The sequence below is a fragment of the Oncorhynchus nerka genome, linkage group LG23 (genome assembly GCF_034236695.1).
Source record: "Oncorhynchus nerka isolate Pitt River linkage group LG23, Oner_Uvic_2.0, whole genome shotgun sequence".
NCBI lineage: Eukaryota > Metazoa > Chordata > Actinopteri > Salmoniformes > Salmonidae > Oncorhynchus > Oncorhynchus nerka.
Window position 1 is genome coordinate 40,587,232 of NC_088418.1, and position 22,888 is coordinate 40,610,119.

At 45.5% G+C, this 22,888-nt stretch overlaps 1 protein-coding gene across 3 annotated transcripts in view; it reads left to right on the plus strand.

Annotated features, from left to right (window-relative positions):
• The window catches only part of klf8 (Kruppel like factor 8), a 112,141-nt gene extending 89,741 nt beyond the window's left edge, over window positions 1-22,400 (plus strand). For all 3 annotated transcript variants that reach the window (XM_029629960.2, XM_029629962.2, XM_029629961.2), the window contains exons 5-7: window positions 2,863-2,974; window positions 14,889-15,031; window positions 18,098-22,400. In XM_029629960.2, the coding sequence (XP_029485820.2) occupies window positions 2,863-2,974; window positions 14,889-15,031; window positions 18,098-18,279 (437 nt within the window). In that variant the 3' untranslated portion in view covers window positions 18,280-22,400. The remainder of the gene's footprint in view (window positions 1-2,862; window positions 2,975-14,888; window positions 15,032-18,097) is intronic.
• Window positions 22,401-22,888: the final 488 nt, after the last annotated feature.

Genomic DNA, 22,888 nt, shown 5'->3' on the forward strand with positions numbered 1-22,888 from the left:
TGCCTTTTTTTTGCAACTTAGTGGCACACCTCATGTAGTCTAGTCCATAGCCCTATATGTTTTAATAAGGTTTGTATCACACCTCATGTAGCCTAGCCCATAGTCCTATATGTTTTAATAAGGTTAGTATCACACCTCATGTAGCCTAGCCCATAGTCCTATATGTTTTAATAAGGTTAGTATCACACCTCATGTAGCCTAGCCCATAGTCCTATATGTTTTAATAAGGTTAGTATCACACCTCATGTAGCCTAGCCCATAGTCCTATATGTTTTAATAAGGTTAGTATCACACCTCATGTAGCCTAGCCCATAGTCCTATATGTTTTAATAAGGTTAGTATCACACCTCATGTAGCCTAGTCCATAGTCCTATAAGGTTAGTATCACACCTCATGTAGTCTAGTCCATAGTCCTATATGTTGTAATAAGGTTAGTATCACACCTCATGTAGTGTAGTCCATAGAAAGTAAAAGTGCAATATGTGCCATGTAAAAAAGCTAACGTTTAAGTTCCTTGCTCAGAACATGAGAACATATGAAAGCTGGTGGTTCCTTTTAACATGAGTCTTCAATATTCCCAGGTAAGAAGTTTTAGGTTGTAGTTATTATCGCAATTATAGGACAATTTCCCTCTATACCATTTGTATTTCATTAACCTTTGACTGTTGGATGTTCTTATAGGCACTTTAGTATTGCCAGCCTAATCTCGGGAGTTGATAGGCTTGAAGTCATAAACAGCGCTGTGCTTCAAGCATTGCTAAGAGCTGCCGGCAAACGCAGGAAAGTGCTGTTTGAATGAATGCTTACCAGCCTGCTGCTGCCCACCACCGCTCAGACTGCTCTATCAAATCATACACTTAAATATGCAGAATAGCATACTCTATATGCCATTCTGTTCTTCTGAAATAAACTACATTTTCTTGATATCATGTTTCTTTAGACCTGTCTAAAATAAATAATGGATTTGTGAAAGCGTTGGCTATATTACATGGATTTATTAGACTTTTTAAAATGTAGCTGTTCCAAAGGTCTGCATCGGTGGAAGTGTGGAAGCCCGGAGATGCTTAATTTGTTTGTTAATTAACGGTCAATTACCGTAAGACCAACAGTTATTTGCTTGACAATCGCCGGCTGACTAAATTTCGTGACGGCCACAGCCCTAGTCGCATCCCTCCAATGGAATGCCAGACACTTGTAAAATCTATGCCAAAGCGCATTGAAGCTGTTCTGGTGGCTCGTGATGGCCCAACGCCCTATTAAGACACTCTGTTGGTGTGTCCTTTTATTTTGGCAGTTACCTGTACTTTAGTCCCAAAACCGTACTTTACATATTTCTTGATAAATTAGATGTTCGGTAGTGACATTTAAAAAAAATAATAATAATAATAATTTAAAAAAATAATCCGTGAAGATTTACTAACTTGCTCACCATTTTCTCCAAAATGTTTGCAGACCGACTACTCACCATGAGGCCATGCTGGAGAGGGGTGCAATCCCTTGCCATGTCTGTTTCTATGGGGACAAGCACTGTTCATGACACAAACTGTTCACACCCCTCTTGTTTGGCGGAGAGATAATTTTGTTGGTTTTAAAGCAAATTTTCTTGCAATTCTATACATTTTGCCATGTCTAACGTGTATTCATGTCAATATTTCCAAATTGCACCTTGTGCGTTATACTATTACAACTTTCAAGAGTAAGTTGAAAGCCGGACTGAGTTCCTTACATGAAATACATTTCATGGGAGAGAGGGTGGGGCACGGGAGAGAGGGTGGGGCACGGGAGAGAGGGTGGGGCACGGGAGAGAGGGTGGAGCACGGGAGAGAGGGTGGAGCACGGGAGAGAGGGTGGGGCACGGGAGAGAGGGTGGGGCACGGGAGAGAGGGTGGGGCACGGGAGAGAGGGTGGGGCACGGGAGAGAGGGTGGAGCACGGGAGAGAGAGAGGGTGGGGCACGGGAGAGGGTGGTGCACGGGAGAGAGAGGGTGTGGCACGGGAGAGAGAGGGTGTGGCACGGGAGAGAGAGAGGGTGTGGCACGGGAGAGAGAGAGGGTGTGGCACGGAGAGAGAGAGGGTGTGGCACGGAGAGAGAGAGGGTGGGGCACGGGAGAGAGAGAGGGTGGGGCACGGGAGAGCGAAAGGGTGCGGCACGGGAGAGAGAGGGTGGGGCACGGGAGAAAGGGTGGGGCACGGGAGAGAGGGTGGGGCACGGGAGAGAGGGTGGAGCACGGGAGAGAGGGTGGGGCACGGGAGAGAGGGTGGGGCACGGGAGAGAGGGCGGGGCACGGGAAAGAGGGGTGGAGTACGGAGAGAGGGTGGAGTACGGAGGGAAGGACTTTTAGAAGGGGGAAGAGTTCTAGAAGAGAGGAGATGGGTCGTTTTGCCTTTGAATAAGGTGGGTTTCAGGGGTATTAGGGTTAACAGGTGGTTGGTTATCCCAACGTACAAAGGACAGTTATTTACCCCCATCCCAACCCCATCATCACAAACAACCCTCACTCATCCTCAGGCAAGAGAACCTTTAAACAGTGCACTCACCACATTCTGACCCACTAAGGGAGAGGGGAGAGGGGGGTTCACAAATACAATCAGCAGCCTCTGCAGCACAGCCAACCATACCTATGTATAATGAGGAATTCTCTCACACCCAAATAGAAATTCAAATGAGCTCAGCTGGGATGCCTTGACTTACCTTTTGTGTTGCCAAGTACTGTGTGTTAATGCTGGATTTAAGTTGCTAACCCCTGTTGTTTGTCTTTCTCTATTTATACCCATCTTTCTTCCTCTCTCTCTTTCTTCCCTCGCTCTTCATCTTCATCTCTCTCCCTCCCCCCTTTCTCCGTCTACCCTTTTCTCCCTACAGTGCGTATCAAGCCTGGCTCGGCGTCCCCAGTGGAGTACCAGAGTGACAGTGATGTGGAGAGTGGGACAGAGTCGGGTTCAGCTTCCTTCAGTACACCGGGACTGGACACAGGGTGAGTGTCAGATAATGGAAGGTGGTGGTATAGGCCTGGACACAGGGTGGTGGTACTGTAGGACTCAGCTTCCTTCTTTGGACACAGGGTGAGTGTTAAGGCTTCCGCATGCTTCCCAGCCAAAAGAGTTCAGAAACAGTTTGTGCATCTATTATGACAACATTTTGTGACGTTTCTGTTCGTTTTGGACATCGGCAAGGGTCTTATCAGCTGTTCGGGCACACCTTTTTCTTTCTCGGTATCCGAAGTCTACGCCCCCTTGTCGGCGATTGGTCAACAGTATGGATTCTTCAATGAAGTGCCTGTTGTCATTCAACAAGAGACTTGTACTCATGCACATTTTTTCACTTGAGAAATACTGCACCAAACATCTTAGTCAGATGTAAAATTGCGCAACTAAGATCTCCTCGGCAAAAATGTATGACAGATTCCTTGAGTTATCATAGATAAATCTGGCTCCTGGCTACGGCGTCTCAAAATGGACAAACTTTTTTTTTCAAGCGAAGGCCTTTTAAGGGAACGAGCTCGGCAAGCGCCAGCCGAACTGAAGCAGGCTGACGCCTTCAGAGGATGGAGGCTGGGGTGATACATTTGTTTGTTTTTTTCATCAATATACGAGAACAATACTTATTTCAGAAGATATCTTGCATGATTTGTGGGTAGTTGAGTAGTCCTGTCATACACTGCCTTCATAAAGTATTCATACCCCTTGACTTATTCCACATTTTGTTGTTACAGCCTGAATTCAAATTGGATTCAATAGATTTTTTTCTCACCCATCTACACACTATACCCCATAGCGACAAAGTGAAAACATCTTTGTAGAAATGTTTGCATATGTATTGAAATACAGGGCCTCCCGAGTGGCGCAGCATCGCAGTGCTCGAGGCGTCACTACAGACACGGGTTTGATCTGGCTTCCGTCTGGCCACTCTCCCATAAAACCCAATTTGGTGAAGTGCTACAGAGACTGTTGTCCTGTCTCAGCTAAGGAACTCTGTAGTTCTGTCAGAGTGGTCGTTGTGTTCTTGGTCACCACCTCTTGCCCAGTTGCTCAGTTTGGTTGGACGGCCAGCTCTAGACAGTCTAGGTAGTTCCATACTTTTTCCATTTCCCACTGTGCTCTTGGAAAATTGCAACACCCCCTAGATTTTTTATTTTATTTTACCTTTATTTAACCAGGTAGGCTAGTTGAGAACAAGTTCTCATTTACAACTGTGACCTGGCCAAGATAAAGCATAGCAGTGTGAACTGACAACAACACAGAGTTACACATGGGGTAAACAATTAACAAGTCAATAACACAGTAGAGAAAAAAAAGAGTCTATATACATTGTGTGCAAAAGGCATGAGGAGGTAGGCGGATAATTACAATTTAGAAGATTAACATTGGAGTGATAAATGATCAGATGAACATGTGCAAGTAGAGATACTGGTGTGCAAAAGAGCAGAAAAGTAAAAAAAATATATATATTTTTATTTTTTACCTTTATTTTACTAGGCAAGTCAGTTAAGAACAAATTCTTATTTTCAATGACGGCCTAGGAACAGTGGGTTAACTGCCTGTTCAGGGGCAGAACGACAGATTTTGTACCTTGTCAGCTCGGGGATTTGAACTTGCAACCTTTCAGTTACTAGTCCAATGCTCTAACCGCTAGGCTACCCTGCCGTATGGGGATGAGGTAGGTAAATTGGGTGGGCTATTTACAGATGGACTATGTACAGCTGCAGCGATCGGTTAGCTGCTCAGATAGCAGATGTTTAAAGTTGGTGAGGGAAATAAAAGTCTCCAACTTCAGCGATTTTTGCAATTCGTTCCAGTCACAGGTAGCAGAGAACTGGAAGGAAAGGCGGCCAAATGAGGTGTTGGCTTTAGGGATGATCAGTGAGATACACCTGCTGGAGCGCATGCTACGGGTGGGTGTTGCCATCGTGACCAGTTAACTGAGATAAGGCAGAGCTTTACCTAGCATGGACTTGTAGATGACCTGGAGCCAGTGGGTCTGGCGACGAATATGTAGCAAGGGCAAGCCGACTAGAGCATACAGGTCGCAGTGGTGGGTGGTATAAGGTGCTTTAGTAACAAAACGGATTTAGTTTGCTGAGTAGAGTATTGGAAGCTATTTTGTAGATGACATCGCCGAAGTCGAGGATCGGTAGGATAGTCAGTTTTACTAGGGTAAGTTTGGCGATGTGAGTGAAGGAGGCTTTGTTGCGAAATAGAAAGCCGACTCTAGATTTGATTTTGGATTGGATATGTTTGATATGAGTCTGGAAGGAGAGTTTACAGTCTAGCCAGACACCTAGGTACTTATAGATGTCGACATATTCTAGGTCGTAACCATCCAGGGTGGTGATGCTAGTCGGGCGTGCGGGTGCAGGCAGCGAACGGTTGAAAAGCATGCATTTGGTTTTACTAGCGTTTAAGAGCAGTTGGAGGCCACGGAAGGAGTGTTGTATGGCATTGAAGCTCGTTTGGAGGTTAGATAGCACAGTGTCCAAGGAAGGGCCAGAAGTATACAGAATGGTGTCGTCTGCGTAGAGGTGGATCAGGGAATCGTCCGCAGCAAGAGCAACATCATTGATATATACAGAGAAAAGAATCGGCCGAGAATTGAACCCTGTGGCACCCCCATAGAGACTGCCAGAGGACCGGACAACATGCCCTCCGATTTGACACACTGAACTCTGTCTGCAAAGGAGTTGGTGAACCAGGCAAGGCAGTCATTAGAAAAACTGAGGCTGCCGATAAGAATATGGTGATTGACAGAGTCGAAAGCCTTGGCCAGGTCGATGAAGATGGCTGCACAGTACTGTCTTTTAACGATGGCGGTTATGATATCGTTCAGTACCTTAAGCGTGGCTGAGGTGCACCCGTGACCGGCTCGGAAACCAGATTGCACAGCGGAGAAGATACGGTGGGATTCGAGATGGTCAGTATTGTTGACTTGGCTTTCGAAGACCTTAGATAGGCAGGGCAGGATGGATATAGGTCTGTAACAGTTTGGGTCCAGGGTGTCTCCCCTTTGAAGAGGGCCGCGGCAGCTTTCCAATCCTTGGGGATCTCAGACGATACAAAAGAGAGGTTGAACAGGCTGGTAATAGGGGTTGCGACAATGGCGGCAGATAGTTTCAGAAATTGTATGGGTCCAGGTTTTGCAGCTCTTTCAGAACATCTGCTATCTGGATGTGGGTAAAGGAGGCTTGGGCGAGTAGCTGCGGGGGGGGGGGGGGGGCGAGGTTGGAGTTGCCAGGAGGAAGGCATGGCCAGCTGTTGAGAAATGCTTGTTGAAGTTTTCGATTATCATGGATTTATCGGTGGTGTTACATAGCCTCAAATCAGTGGGCAGCTGGGAGAAAGTGCTCTTGTTCTCCATGGACTTTACAGTGTCCCAGAACTTTTTGGAGTTAGAGCTACAGGATGCAAATTTCTGCTTGAAAAAGCTGGCCTTTGCTTTCCTGACTGACTGCGTGTATTGGTTCCTGACTTCCGTGAAGAGTTGCATATCGCGGGGACTACGATGCTATTGCAGTCCGCCACAGGAAGTTTTTGTGCTGGAGTGAACCAAGGGCTATATCTGTTCTTAGTTCTGCATTTTTTGAACGGAGCATGCTTATCTAAAATGGTGAGGAAGTTACTTTTAAAGAATGACCAGGCATCCTCAACTGACGGGATGAGGTCAATATCCTTCCAGGATACCCGGGCCAGGTCGATTAGAAAGGCCTGCTCGCAGAAGTGTTTTAGGGAGCGTTTGACAGTGATAAGCTCCTTTCCTGAGGACGGCTCACCTCTCACAGTTCTGGGCGACTTTAACCTCCCCACGTCTACCTTTGACTCATTCCTCTCTGCCTCCTTCTTTCCACTCCTCTCCTCTTTTGACCTCACCCTCTCACCTTCCCCCTCTACTCACAAGGCAGGCAATACGCTCGACCTCATCTTTACTAGATGCTGTTCTTCCACTAACCTCACTGCAACTCCCCTCCAAGTCTCCGACCACTACCTTGTATCCTTTTCCCTCTTGCTCTCATCCAACACTTCCCACACTGCCCCTACTCGGATGGTATCGCGCCGTCCCAATCTTCGCTCTCTCTCCCCGCTACTCTCTCCTCTTCCATCCTATCATCTCTTCCCTCTGCTCAAACCTTCTCCAACCTATCTCCTGATTCTGCCTCCTCAACCCTCCTCTCCTCCCTTTCTGCATCCCTTAATTCTCTATGTCCCCTATCCTCCAGGCCGGCTCGGTCCTCCCCTCCTGCTCCGTGGCTCGACGACTCATTGCGAGCTCACAGAACAGGGCTCCGGGCAGCCGAGCGGAAATGGAGGAAAACTCGCCTCCCTGCGGACCTGGCATCCTTTCACTCCCTCCTCTCTACATTTTCCTCTTCTGTCTCTGCTGCTAAAGCCACTTTCTACCACTCTAAATTCCAAGCATCTGCCTCTAACCCTAGGAAGCTCTTTGCCACCTTCTCCTCCCTCCTGAATCCTCCTCCCCCCCCCCCCTCCTCCCTCTCTGCAGATGACTTCGTCAACCATTTTGAAAAGAAGGTCGACGACATCCGATCCTCGTTTGCTAAGTCAAACGACACCGCTGGTTCTGCTCACACTGCCCTACCCTGTGCTCTGACCTCTTTCTCACCTCTCTCTCCAGATGAAATCTCGCGTCTTGTGACGGCCGGCCGCCCAACAACCTGCCCGCTTGACCCTATTCCCTCCTCTCTTCTCCAGACCATTTCCGGAGACCTTCTCCCTTACCTCACCTCGCTCATCAACTCATCCCTGACCGCTGGCTACGTCCCTTCTGTCTTCAAGAGAGTGAGAGTTGCACCCCTTCTGAAAAAACCTACACTCGATCCCTCCGATGTCAACAACTACAGACCAGTATCCCTTCTTTCTTTTCTCTCCAAAACTCTTGAACGTGCCGTCCTTGGCCAGCTCTCCCGCTATCTCTCTCAGAATGACCTTCTTGATCCAAATCAGTCAGGTTTCAAGACTAGTCATTCAACTGAGACTGCTCTTCTCTGTATCACGGAGGCCCTCCGCACTGCTAAAGCTAACTCTCTCTCCTCTGCTCTCATCCTTCTAGACCTATCGGCTGCCTTCGATACTGTGAACCATCAGATCCTCCTCTCCACCCTCTCCGAGTTGGGCATCTCCGGCGCGGCCCACGCTTGGATTGCGTCCTACCTGACAGGTCGCTCCTACCAGGTGGCGTGGCGAGAATCTGTCTCCTCACCACGCGCTCTCACCACTGGCGTCCCCAGGGCTCTGTTCTAGGCCCTCTCCTATTCTCGCTATACACCAAGTCACTTGGCTCTGTCATAACCTCACATGGTCTCTCCTATCATTGCTATGCAGACGACACACAATTAATCTTCTCCTTTCCCCTTCTGATGACCAGGTGGCGAAACGCATCTCTGCATGTCTGGCAGACATATCAGTGTGGATGACGGATCACCACCTCAAGCTGAACCTCGGCAAGACGGAGCTGCTCTTCCTCCCGGGGAAGGACTGCCCATTCCATGATCTCGCCATCACGGTTGACAACTCCATTGTGTCCTCCTCCCAGAGCGCTAAGAACCTTGGCGTGATCCTGGACAACACCCTGTCGTTCTCAACTAACATCAAGGCGGTGGCCCGTTCTTGTAGGTTCATGCTCTACAACATCCGCAGAGTACGACCCTGCCTCACACAGGAAGCAGCGCAGGTCCTAATCCAGGCACTTGTCATCTCCCGTCTGGATTACTGCAACTCGCTGTTGGCTGGGCTCCCTGCCTGTGCCATTAAACCCCTACAACTCATCCAGAACGCCGCAGCCCGTCTGGTGTTCAACCTTCCCAAGTTCTCTCACGTCACCCCGCTCCTCCGCTCTCTCCACTGGCTTCCAGTTGAAGCTCGCATCCGCTACAAGACCATGGTGCTTGCCTACGGAGCTGTGAGGGGAACGGCACCTCAGTACCTCCAGGCTCTGATCAGGCCCTACACCCAAACAAGGGCACTGCGTTCATCCACCTCTGGCCTGCTCGCCTCCCTACCACTGAGGAAGTACAGTTCCCGCGCAGCCCAGTCAAAACTGTTCGCTGCTCTGGCCCCCCAATGGTGGAACAAACTCCCTGACGACGCCAGGACAGCGGAGTCAATCACCACCTTCCGGAGACACCTGAAACCCCACCTCTTTCAGGAATACCTAGGATAGGATAAAGTAATCCTTCTCACCCCCCTTAAAAGATTTAGATGCACTATTGTAAAGTGGCTGTTCCACTGGATGTCTTAAGGTGAACGCACCAATTTGTAAGTCGCTCTGGATAAGAGCGTCTGCTAAATGACTTAAATGTAAATGTAAATGAGGATCACTCATCTCAATGATGATCAAAGGAAATTGGATGCACCTGAGCTCAATTTGGAATGTGTGAATACTTATGTAAATGAGACATTTTTGTGTTTCATTTTCAGTGATATTTTTTTTTTAAGCTGTAAAAGCATGTCTTCACTACTGGGAATTAGCAGGTCCTCCCATAAGGAAAAAAATATATTTAATCTATTTGAATTCAGGATGTAACACAACAAAATGTGGAATAAGTCAAGGGGTATGAATACTTTCTGCGCTGTAGGAGTAGAGTGATACAGGGAGAGTGTTTTGCAGGACTGGGTTTGAGTGTATTAGAGAAAAGTGATATAGGGTGAATTTGCCCCTTCACTGGGGGTTTGGCTGTGGTGAGCTCCTCTCTTCTCTCTGGCATTAATCACATTACTGCAGCACTGCTCTTCTCTGGACCCTTACATAACCCCTGAACACTGGAGGAGAGGCAGTGTGTATGTGGCACACAATGTGTAGTGAGGCAGCAACCGAGAGAGACAGAATGTATTCATGTGTATCTCTATTTGGTAGGAGGATGCAGCAACCTCAACACCCCAAGGCGTAGCTTTGTGTGTGTGTGTGTGTGTCAGAGCTTGCTGCACTCTATCTAACTGAAATGCAGGGTGTGTGCTTGGAGAGTTCACTTAGCTGACGTGTGTTTGTGTGTGTGTGTGTGTGTGTGTGTGTCAGAGCTTGCTGCACTCTATCGAGCTGAAATGCAGGGTGTGTGCTTGGAGAGTTCACTTAGCTGACGTGTGTGTGTGTGTGTGTGTGTGTGTGTGTGTGTGTGTGTGTGTGTGTGTGTCAGAGCTTGCTGCACTCGATCTAACTGAAATGCAGGGTGTGTGCTTGGAGAGTTCACTTAGCTGACGTGTGTTTGTGTGTTTGTGTGTGTTGCTGGGCAGGGTTGTCACAGAACTGGGTGTAAACAAGGTTACGTAATGCAGTTTGCCGTCACACCTCCTTATAAACGGTTTGGAGAGAGAGAAAGAGAAGGAGCGGGGTGAGTGAGTGTGTTAGAGGCGGGATGGGGTGAAGAAGGAATACTATTCTATTCTTTAGTGTGTTTGAGCCAACGACAGAGAGAGAGAGAGAGAAGAGAGAAAGAGAAAGGAGTGAACTAGTTGGCAGGCAGGGTGGAGAAGGGGAAGGCCGGCCGCGAGGAACCCGGAGGATGGGAGGGAGAGCGAGAGGAAGGAAAGGAGGGAAGAGAGAGGAGAGATCAGCATTGAACTGGAAGCTGTCCAGCTGTATGGGTTTTCAACAGTTACTCTCTAGCCCTCTCTGCTGCCTGTGGCCTGTAACTTCACCCAGGGATCATAGATCACTATTAACTGTGATGAACCTAAACAATAAACTTAGTCATCAGTGATTACCAGGAGTGAGGCTCTGTTAGAATCATTTAAATGAACATGGTGTATTTGACTATTATGTATGTATACTGAACAAAAATATAAATGCAACAATTTCAAAGATTTTACTGAGTTACAGTTCATCGAAATCAACACATTAGGCCATATCTATGGATTTCACATGACTGGGAATACAGATATGCATCTGTTGGTCACAAATACCTTAAATGTAATGTAGGAGCGTGGATCAGAGAACCAAATCTAATTTTATTTGTCACATACACATGGTTAGCAGATGTTAATGCGAGTGTAGCGAAATGCTTGTGCTTCTAGTTCCGTCAATGCAGTAATAACCAACGAATAATCTAACCTAACAATTTCACAACAACTACCTTATACACACAAGTGTAAAGGGATGAAGAATATGTACATAAAGATATATGAATGAGTGATGGTACAGAACGGCATAGGCAAGATGCAGTAGATGGTATAGAGTACAGCATATACATATGAGATGAGTAATGTAGGGTATGTAAACATTATATTAAGTGGCATTGTTTAAAGTGGCTAGTGATACATTTTTTACATCCATTTCCATTATTAAAGTGAGCTTGAGTTGAGTCAGTATGTTGGCAGCAGCCACTCAATGTTAGTGTTGGCTGTTAACAGTCTGATGGCCTTGAAATAGAAGTTGTTTTTCAGTCTCTTGGTCCCTGCTGATGCACCTATACTGACCTCGCCTTCTGGATGATAACGGGGTGAACAGGCAGTCGCTCGGGTGGTTGTTGTCCTTGATGATCTTTATGGCCTTCCTGTGACATTGGTTGGTGTAGGTGTCCTGGAGGGCAGGTAGTTTGCCCCCGGTGATGCATTGTGCAGACCTCACTACCCTCTGGAGAGCTTTATGGTTGTGGGTGGAGCAGTTGCCATACCAGGCGGTGATACAGCCCGACAGGATGCTCTCGATTGTGCATCTGTAAAAGTTTGTGAGGGCTTTTGGTGACAAGCCGAATTTCTTCAGGCTCCTGAGGTTGGCGCCTTCTTCACCACGCTGTCTGTGTGGGTGGACCAATTCAGTTTGTCCGTGATGTGTACGCCGAGGAACATAAAACTTTCTACCCTCTCCACTACTGTCCCGTCGATGTGGATAAGGGGGGTGTTCCCTCTGCTGTTTCCTGAAGTCCACGATCACCTCCTTTGTTTTGTTGACGTTGAGTGTGAGGTTATTTTCCTGACACTACACTCCGAGGGCCCTCACCTCCTCCCTGTAGGCCGTCTCGTCGTTGTTGGTAATCATGCCTAACACTGTCGCGTCGCCTGCAAACTTGATGATTGAGTTGGAGGCGTGCATGGCCACCCAGTCATGGGTGAACAGGGAGTACAGGAGAGGGCTTAGAACGCACCCTTGTGGGGCCCCAGTGTTGAGGATCAGCGAGGTGGAGATGTTGTTACCTACCCTCACCACCTGAGGGCGGCCCGTCAGCAAGTCCTGTACCCAGTCGCACAGGGCGGGGTCGAGACCTAGGGTATCAGGTAGGGTGGAGGTGATATGGTCCTTGACTAGTCTCTCAAAGCACTTCATGATAACGAAAGTGAGTGCTACGGGGCGGTAGTCGTTTAGTTCAGTTACCTTAGCTTTCTTGGGAACAGGAACAATGGTGGCCCTCTTGAAGCATGTGGGAACAGCAGACTGGGATAAGGATTGTGCCAGCTGGTCATGCTCTGAGGACGCGGCTGGGGATGTCGTCTGGGCCTGCAGCCTTGCGAGGGTTAATACGTTTAAATGTTTTACTCACGTCGGCTGCAGTGAAGGAGAGTCCGCAGGTTTTGGTAGCGGGCCGTGTCAGTGGCACTGTATTGTCCTCAAAGCGAGCAAATAAGTTGTTTAGTCTGTCTGGGAGCAAGGCATCCTGGTCCGCGACGGGGCTGGTTTTCTTTTTGTAATCCGTGATTGACTGTAGACCCTGCCACATACCTCTTGTGTCTGAACCGTTGAATTGCGACTCTACTTTGTCTCTATACTGACGCTTAACTTGTTTGATTGGCTTGCGGAGGGAATAGCTACACTGTTTGTATTCGGTCAGTCATTATCTGATGTTACCACCATTTGCCTCAAGCGGCATGACACAGGCTGTTGATTGTGACCTGTGGAATGTTGTCCCACTCCTCTTCAATGGCTGTGCAAAGTTGCTGGATATAGGCGGGAACTGGAACACGCTGTTGTACACGTTGATCCAGAGCATCCCAAACATGCTCAATGTGTGACATGTCTGGTGAGTATGCAGGCTATGGAAGAACTGGGACATTTTCAGCTTCCAGGAATTGTGTACAGATCTTTGTAACATGGGGCCGTGCATTATCATGCTGAAATATGAGGTGATGGCGGCAGATGAATGGCACGACAATGGTCCTCAGGATCTCGTCACGGTATCTCTGTGCATTCAAATTGCCATCGATAAAATGCATTTGAGTTTGTTGTCCATAGTTTATGCCTGCACATACCGTAAACCCACCACCATGGGGCACTCTGTTCACAACATTGACATAGGAAAACCGCTTACCCACACAATGCCATACACACTGTCTGCCATCTGCCCGGTAGAGTTGAAACCCGGGATTCATCCATGAAGAGCAAATGGCCATCGAAGGTGAGCATTTGCCCACTGAAGTCGGTTACGATGCTGAACTGCAGTCAGATTAAGACCCTGGTGAGGACGACGAGCACGCAGATGAACTTTCCTGAGAGGGTTTCTGGCAGTTTGTGCAGAAATTCTTCAGTTGTGCAAACCCACAGTTTCATCTGCTGTCAGACCATCCCGCAGGTGAAGAAGCCGAATGTGTAAGTACTGGGCTGCATAGTTACACGTGGTTTGTGGTTGTGAGGGCGGCTGGTAGAGAAATTAACATTAAATTCTCTGGCAACAGCTCTCGTGGACATTCCTGCAGTCAACATGCCAATTCAATGCTCCCTCCAAACTTGAGGCAGCTGTGGCATTGTGTTGTGTGACCAAACTGCACATTTTATAGTGGCCTTTTATTGTCTCCAGCGCAAGGTGCTCCTGTGTAATCGTCATGCTGTTTAATCAACTTCTTGATATTCCACACCTGTCAGGTGGATGGAATATCTTGGCAAAGGCAACGCTTACTAACAGGGATTTAAACAAATTTGTGCACAATATTTTTGAGAAATAAGCTGTTTTTTGGAATGGAACATTTCTGGGATCTTTTCAGCTCATGAAAGATGGGACCAATACTTTACATGTTGTGTTTATATTTCTGTTCAGTGTAGTTCCCTCATGTAGCCATGTCCAAATACGTAGGGGCGAATCACAACTTCCCATTGATATTTCTGTTCAGTGTAGTTCCCTCATGTAGCCATGTCCAAATTCGTAGTGGCAAATCACAACTTCCCATTGACATCAATGCTTGACTAAGTAAATAAAATTGGAAGTTAGGATTCGTCCGAATAGTGTCACCTAATGATGATGCAGCAATGACAAAATCATTTGTAAGACTTCTATTCATCAATCATACAGATCCGTACAATAGAGCGCATGAACAATAAACCCATGGATAGGTGTTAATTGTCCAGTCAGCCACACTAGGGCAGTTCCCCATAGGTGTTACATCACAGTCCTTTCCTTCTAGGTTTAGTTAGGGCTTAGACAGTATGGGTGGGGTTGGGGAGGTAAACCTTATAGAACATGGCTGCTCATGTAACACTTAACATTTAAAGACCTTTTATCAAGCCCACATGAAGTATTTCAATATGTCGTTGCTGTTATACTCATATTCTATTGGATGTCATGTACTTGTATTTTCTATTGTTTTAGTGACTATTTGTATGTGCATTGTGGCTGTGTAAAGGCCCTTACCTGCCCAGAGACTACTGGTGCAAATGACCTCTTTTTCTACCCCCAGCACATTTCCATGGAAGTTGCACTACTGTAATATTGGTGTTGGTTAATGTGCACTGTCCCGGTGAAATTCAAATTCAAATAATGATCCTAATAACATTTCAAATATGATTTGAACCCAGGTCTGAAGAGTTAATACACCGGTAGCTAGCTGCTTTCTAGTAATCCTGCTAATACAGGTGATCCTCTGACATTCTGTCATTTCACTAAATACATGACTCAGTGCATCTCACTCCAGCCTCACCCATATAATGTCTGCCCTCTCTCTCTCTCTCTTTGTCACTCTCAGGTCGGGCGTAGACATGGACATGCAGGTGGATCCTGATTCGCCGGATATGAAGAGGAGGCGTGTCCATATGTGTGACTATGATGGCTGTAACAAGGTGTACACCAAGAGCTCACACCTTAAAGCCCACCGCAGGATACACACAGGTAACACCAGTGTTGGGAAAGTAATGTATTACTAACTGAAACTTTTTTGGCAAAAGTAACGCTACTTTACAATATTACTTTGTGTGGTAAGTAACGAGTTATATTACTTTGCTTTGCTTTCATGGAAAAAAATCCCAATCTCACAGTTTATTTCATTGTTTGTTTAACTGCGTACTCTACCAAAGATAGGCTACTTACTAAGTCAGGTTGGATCACTGCTTTCTCCTTCCATCTGATAGGCTACTTACTAAGTCAGGTTGGATCACTGCTTTCTCCTTCCATCTGATAGGCTACTTACTAAGTCAGGTTGGATCACTGCTTTCTCCTTCCATCTGATAGGCTACTTCACTGGATCACTGCTTTCTCCTTCCATCTGATAGGCTTACTAAGTCAGGTTGGTTCACTGGTTTCTCCTTCCATCTGATAGGCTACTTACTAAGTCAGGTTGGATCACTGCTTTCTCCTTCCATCTGATAGGCTACTTACTAAGTCAGGTTGGTTCACTGCTTTCTCCTTCCATCTGATAGGCTACTTACTAAGTCAGGTTGAATCACTGCTTTCTCCTTCCATCTGATAGGCTACTTACTAAGTCAGGTTGGATCACTGGTTTCTCCTTCCATCTGATAGGCTACTTACTAAGTCAGGTTGGATCACTGCTTTCTCCTTCCATCTGATGGGCTACTTACTAAGTCAGGTTGGATCACTGCTTTCTCCTTCCATCTGATGGGCTACTTACTAAGTCAGGTTGGATCACTGCTTTCTCCTTCCATCTGATGGGCTACTTACTAAGTCAGGTTGGAGCACTGGTTCTCCTTCCATCTGATAGGCTACTTACTAAGTCAGGTTGGATCACTGCTTTCTCCTTCCATCTGATGGGCTACTTACTAAGTCAGGTTGGATTACTGGTTTCTCCTTCCATCTGATAGGCTACTTACTAAGTCAGGTTGGATCACTGCTTTCTCCTTCCATCTGATAGGCTACTTACTAACTCAGGTTGGATCACTGCTTTCTCCTTCCATCTGATAGGCTACTTACTAAGTCAGGTTGGATCACTGCTTTCTCCTTCCATCTGATAGGCTACTTACTAAGTCAGGTTGGATCACTGCTTTCTCCTTCCATCTGATAGGCTACTTACTAAGTCAGGTTGGATCACTGCTTTCTCCTTCCATCTGTGGCGCTGCTTAATTAGCCGTATACTGTATACTGTAAGCCACACATCTGTACAGATTTCCTCTCCTTTCATTGAAAATCTTTCCCTGGAGCCGCCAGTTCTTTCTGTTAGACCTGACATACACAGCCTATAGAGATGTATAGACATCAGAGGTGCGCCCTCTATACATTTCTATGGACAGCAGCCCGTCATTATATTTCTCAAAACACCCTTTCTCCGCTCGCTCAAGAACTAAATGAGGAAACAAGTCGAGATCGGATCATGGAAACACACCCGGTGGAGATAAGATTCTGAAAGTAACACACACGTTGTTTGACAAAGTAACTGTAATAAAATAACCCAAGTAATGCATTACTTTACTCTGTTGCTCATAAAATGTATCAGATTACGTTACTTGTTAGTTCTGTAACGCGATACCCCCAACACTGGGTAACACACACCCTGACCTGCCCACATACTCATCTATAGCCCATGACTGATCCAGGGCCCGCATTCTGGAGCCTAGTGTTTTCCAACTCCAGTCCTCAAGTACCCCCAACAGTACACATTTTTATTGCAGGCCCAGACAAGCACACCTGATTCAACTGACCCTAAATTAGTTCAATGAGGTATGTTTGACCCAGGCTACACACTTTTTATGCTGTTGGGAGTTCTCGACGACTGGAGTTGGGAAACACTGCTGTAGCCAATGAATAGCCAATGCTGTAGCCAACTGCTCTTAAATGCTAGTAAAACTAAGTGCATGCTCTTCAACCGATTGCTGCCCACACCCGCCTGCCCGACTAGCATCACTACTCTGGACGGTTCTGACTTAGAATATGTGGACAACTACAAATACCTAGGTGTCTGGTTAGACTGTAAACTCTCCTTCCAGACTCATATCAAACATCTCCAATCCAAAATTAAATCTAGAATCGGCTTCCTATTTCACAACAAAGCCTCCTTCACCCATGCTGCCAAACATATCCTCGTACAAAATAGCCTCCAACACTCTACTCAGCAAATTGGATGCAGTCTATCACAGTGCCGTCTGTTTTGTCACCAAAGACCCATATACTACCCACCACTGCGACCTGTATGCTCTCACTGCGACCTGTACGCTCTCACTGGCTGGCCCTCACTACATATCCGTCGCCAAACCCACTGGCTCCAGATCATCTATAAGTCTTTGCTAGGTAAAGCCCCGCCTTATCTCAGCTCACTGGTCACCATAGCAACACCAACCCGTAGCAAGCGCTCCAGTCGGTACATCTCACTGGTCATCCCCAAAGCTAACACCCCCTTAGGCCGCCTTTCCTTCCAGTTCTCTGCTGCCAATGACTGGAACGAACTGCAAAAATCACTGAAGCTGGAGACTTATATCTTACCGATCGCTGCACCTGTACACAGCCCATCTGTAAATGGCACAACCAACTCCCTCATCCCCATATTGTTATTTACCCTCTTGCTCTTTTGCACCCCAGTATCTCTACTTCATATCATCGTCTGCACATCTATCACGACAGTGTTAATGATAAATTGTAATTATTTCACCTCTATGGCCTATTTGTTGCCTTTACCTCCCTAATCTTACTACATTTGCACACACTGTACATATATTTTTCTATTGTATTATTGACTGTAAGTCTGTTTATTCCATGTGTAACTCTGTTGTTGTTTTTGTCGCACTGCTTTGCTTTATCTTGGCCAGATCACAGTTGTGAATGATAACTTGTTCTCAACTGGCCTACTTGGTTAAATAAAGGTGGAAAAAGTAATTTAAAAAAATAGGCACGTTGCGTAGATCTATACTATAACTTCTTATCTGAAGATGCCTCGTTTTTTCTCAATTACATGCACTGAATGTACTTCCTATTAAACCAATCAACCAACTAACTCCGTCTTCTTCCCTGTAGGAGAGAAGCCATACCACTGTACATGGGAGGGCTGTACTTGGAGGTTCGCCCGGTCAGACGAGCTGACACGACACTTCCGTAAACACACGGGCATCAAGCCCTTCCGCTGCACCGACTGTGACCGCTCCTTCTCCCGGTCCGACCACCTAGCCCTGCACCGGAGACGCCACGTCATGATGTGAACCATGACCTCTGGCCCCTGATCTTTAAACCCTTCCCCCTACTACCACCCCCCCCCCACCCCCACCCCCCCTCGGTACTCAACTGAAACTCAGATGGGAGGGGCTAAATCCTGAATTGTCACTTCCTGTTCCTGTCTCTTTTCTCTCCTCTTCCTCTAATTTGAACTGTGGGTCATCATGGAGATCAGGAAATGAAAGAGGTGGAGAAAGCAGATTGCAAAGTAAATGATGAGAGCAGTTCATTGTTGTTATTTGGTTGCCCGGCACCTGAAGGGGGAGTCCACCACTCTTCACAGCCACCCTCACCACAATGCTTACCTTCTCATCTCTCCCTCACACCCCACTCAGTGTGACCATGGCATGACGCCAACCTCCTCTATGGCTTCCTATCCTATCCTGGACTGAGAGAGAGACAGAGAACGGACTTTGAAATGATGCAGGGATGCCTACACCATACACTCAGCTCAGAGGAAGAAGATGAGGGAGGAAGAGAACGGAGAGGAGGTGAAGGGGGCGGGGAAGGATATGTGGCTTTTGTCTTGTTTGTTGACTTCAGAGGGGAAGATACTGTAGATACCTTTACTGTATTTTCTTTCTCAACTTCTGTGATCCTGCATTGTGTGTGTGTGTGTGTGCGCGCGTGTGTGCGTGCGTGCGTGCGTGAGCGTTAGTGAAGCGTGTGCTATTTAAAGACAGTTGAAGATGCATAAAGTCCTCTCCTCCATATTCTTCCCAGAGTCCGCAGACCCCTCGGGGTGTGTGGGGTAGAACTGTTCTATTCTATCTAATTCAACCCCCCTCCACTCCCTCATCCCCTAAAACAGGGAGCTACAAGACTGTGAATTTTTATTAAGATTCTGTTTTCCTCCGTTTCAATCAGAAATGAAATCATGTTCACTTGCCCTACATTTGTAACTTGTTTGTTCAGTAACAGTATTTGTTGTTTAAAAAAGTTATTTTTTTCCTTCTTCTCCTTCCCTCCTTCTCTTTGCCAGTGAATGGCTCTTAACAGAATAACATCCTTTTTTTGTCCATTTCAAATCCTTAGATTGTGTTTGAGGCTGTGAAAGTATAAGAAAAAAAAGTTTGAGATTACAAATGGAACTCTCGCAGGGATCTAGGGGGAGCTTGTGTGTGTGTGTTTTTGCGTGTGTATGGACGTGTGTGTGGAACAAATAATCAGAACTGATGATTTTAGAAGTGTGTGTTTGGGGCAGCAGAGTGTTACCTCTTGCTCGTCGGCGCCTTAATGAATCAAAGTCAATCTGAGAAACTCTGGTTTTAGAAACGCGCATTTATTTTGGTCTTCAGGGTTACCCAGGAAACGGGGTCTTATCGTCCTGACGACAGGTCACGAGGAACTCTCTTTTTTGTTACAAGCATTTCTACCCAGACTCAGATCAGGGCTTGTATTTACAGAGTCACAGAGTAAGATTTTTGATCTAGGATCAGGTCTGCCCTTTCCATACGATCTTATTCATTATGATCTAAAAGGCAAAACTGATCCTAGATCAGGAATTTACTGATCTTCATGTCTTAAGCTAGCTGTTTTTAGCTCCTGCTCTCTGGGTTCACTTGATTATGCAACTTCCACAGACCTCACTCCTTACGCTGTACTGGGGTCAGTGGATAAGTATGTGTTGCTAGTGGAACATACAAAGAGCTCACTCCAAAGTGCTGTTATGGAGTAAGTAGCAACATACATCTTGCTACTGGGACATACACAGATCTTGCTCCAAAGGGCTGTACTGAAGCCAGTGGCTAAGTACGTGTTGCCACTGGAACGCACAGCTCCTGTGGTACTAGTGCTGAGTGATTAACTGAAATGTCGGTTATTTTACGTTTTTCAAACAACTAATTGACCAACATCAGTTCAATTATTTAAATTCCATTGTTCCGTTTTTTTCAGTGAGCTCATTGCACAGTTTCTGTACAAATAAATCAGATCTAGACTGAAATGTTTGATGTGGGAGGGAGTTGTAGTTTCAACAGGGCCAATATTCTAAATAGTTTAGCTCATAAAACGCGGTGAATAACTACAATGACCATAATCCATTGCGCATCTACTTGTCTGGTCTATGTGTTCTTTTACGCCAGCTATGGAAGAGACAGAAGAATGCATGATGGTGAGAGGATACAGAGAGCAGCTGTTGGTTCGCAAGGTATCTGTACCTGCAAATACATGATCTAAGTGATTTGATATTTGGTATTCAGCAGTCATAAAATATGCGTTATTTTACTTTGAAGCACTACTAAAATAGTGATTTTGTCAGACAGCATAGGCAGCAGCTCTATAGAGATGAGTTGGAATGAAATACAAAACTACAACTCCCTCCTACATCAAACAGTTCAGGCTGTAAAGTCAGCAAATAAAACAAATGTAATATACGCAACAGCTGAAATATTTGATTAAAGTGATGTGAATAAATCTTGGTTAATATAAGTGATGCACAGTAACGGGCAGTCACTACCACCATGGGACTTTTATTATTTGTTTTGTTCTGTGTTATTACAGCATTCAACCCACATAATGCATAGTGCATTTAATGAACCGACCTCAAAAAGTACTAATCGCTCAGCACTATTGTGGGACTTACATACAGAGAGGGCATGTATTGTTTGGCTGTCTCGCTAGCAGTCGCAGCAGCCATAATCATTTCAAACGCTAGCTAAATAAAACACGAGCGAATTTAACATCCCTTTTCTGTTGACAATTTAAAAAACGAAATGCAGATAATGCTTGTCTGACTCTGAGCCCAGCCTTGGTGTGAGTTGAGTTGAGCGCATGCCGGAAGCACCGAGAGATCTTATTGGTCCACACAGAGCAATGCAATGTTCCTATGAGTTTCTCTCATTGTCTGCTTCGACTCCTAACAATGATACTAAGCACATCTTTCTAGAAGAGTATATGCATTTGATTGCAACTTGTTTTGTTTTGTAAACTGTTCATATTAGATGTTAAGGACTATGAGAATAATGAAAAAGAATAAGAAGTGTACATTCTGTATATAAATCAAAAAGCATAATAAATGTAACAGGTGGAGTTCTATTTTTAACACTGACTAGACAATGTGAAAATATCATTTGTATTTTCTTTTCTCCTCTGTTGGATGGATTTACAAATGAAATGTATAAAAAGTTAAATTCCTTCTTTACAAAAAAAATCCCCCAAAATCGGTCCCTTTTGTGTTGTGCTCACTGTTGTTGCATGGAGAGTAGCATTTGTTTTCGTGAAGTTGGTGAGCATGTCGGTGTGAACATGGTGCCCTAACCTAACAGTTATGATGACCTGCAACAAGCACTGAACCGTCTCGACCATATCCTTATCCCAAAAGTCACCCTATTCCCTATGTAGTGCATTACCTTAGAATTCTGGTCAAAAGTAGTGCACTATATAGAGAGAAGGATGCAATTGTGGACACACCCCAATGCCGAAAAACTGATAATGTGTCATATCTGTTGTCGTTGGTCAAACCCACCTCAATTGCATAGACATGGCAATGCCAGTGATATACAATACAAGACACCAACTCATCCATATGAAATAACATCAGAATCCTTTTGAATGTACTCCATATACCACAAAGAAAACCATCCAGTAATACATCAATACACCACGATAGTGATGCTCTTGACCAAGAACATGCATCTATGGTTCAGACTTGGCAGCATCCGACTGAAGACTTCATGACCATCTGCTCCTTACTGTATCTGAACAAGCACGTTTATCCACTATTCGCTAGTCACCCATCACTTCTGCAATACGGCACCACATAATGTAAGGGTAAATTGATTGATGTGTGTGTGTGTGTGTGTGTGAGTGTGCTTTTTCTTATCATTAATCAAAACTCTTAAGAAATCATCATTTTAGGTATTTTTTATTGAATGCAGTAATTTATGGGCCAGTACTATATTACTCAGTGCAATGCAGTTATCGTTATAATAATACAAGTCATTAATATTATTTCTTTTTGTATTTGTACAGAACAAATGTGTAAAGATCAGTGAGGAAAACGTGAGCTTTTTGATACTGTGAGATGTTGTTTCATTAAGTCAGTTTCCCCCTGTACAGTTGTGATTTACCCCACTCCTTTTATAGAATAAAATGTTTTTGGTTCAGATTGATGATGCAATGTCTTTATTGTTTGACTTTTACGTGCTGCTGACACCCAGCCACAAGGCGTACATCCACATGCGCCATCTCACACGTTGATTTTGTCCATCGACAAACACACATGAAACATTAATGGACTTGTTGTTGCTAGCTCATTTGTCCTGGAAGATAAACATTTGGTTGTTATTTGACCTGAAATTGCATTTAGTCCTTTTCTGCTGAATCTTTGTATCATTTTGTAGTAGTGTGTGATTGCGGCCCGCAATTCGGGGCGTTCCTGCGGTTGCACAATTAAACAGGATGTAAAACAGCACATTTAAAGGATTCACTCCGTTTAAGTGTATTCATTTCAAATCGGATGTTATTGGTACACAGATTTAAACAGCACATTAATATTTAAACTGCACATTTCAAGCTTTCACTCAGTTTTTGTTTTATTCGTATCAAATCTAATTTTGGTCGCATACACAGATTTGCAGATGTTAATGAAGGTGC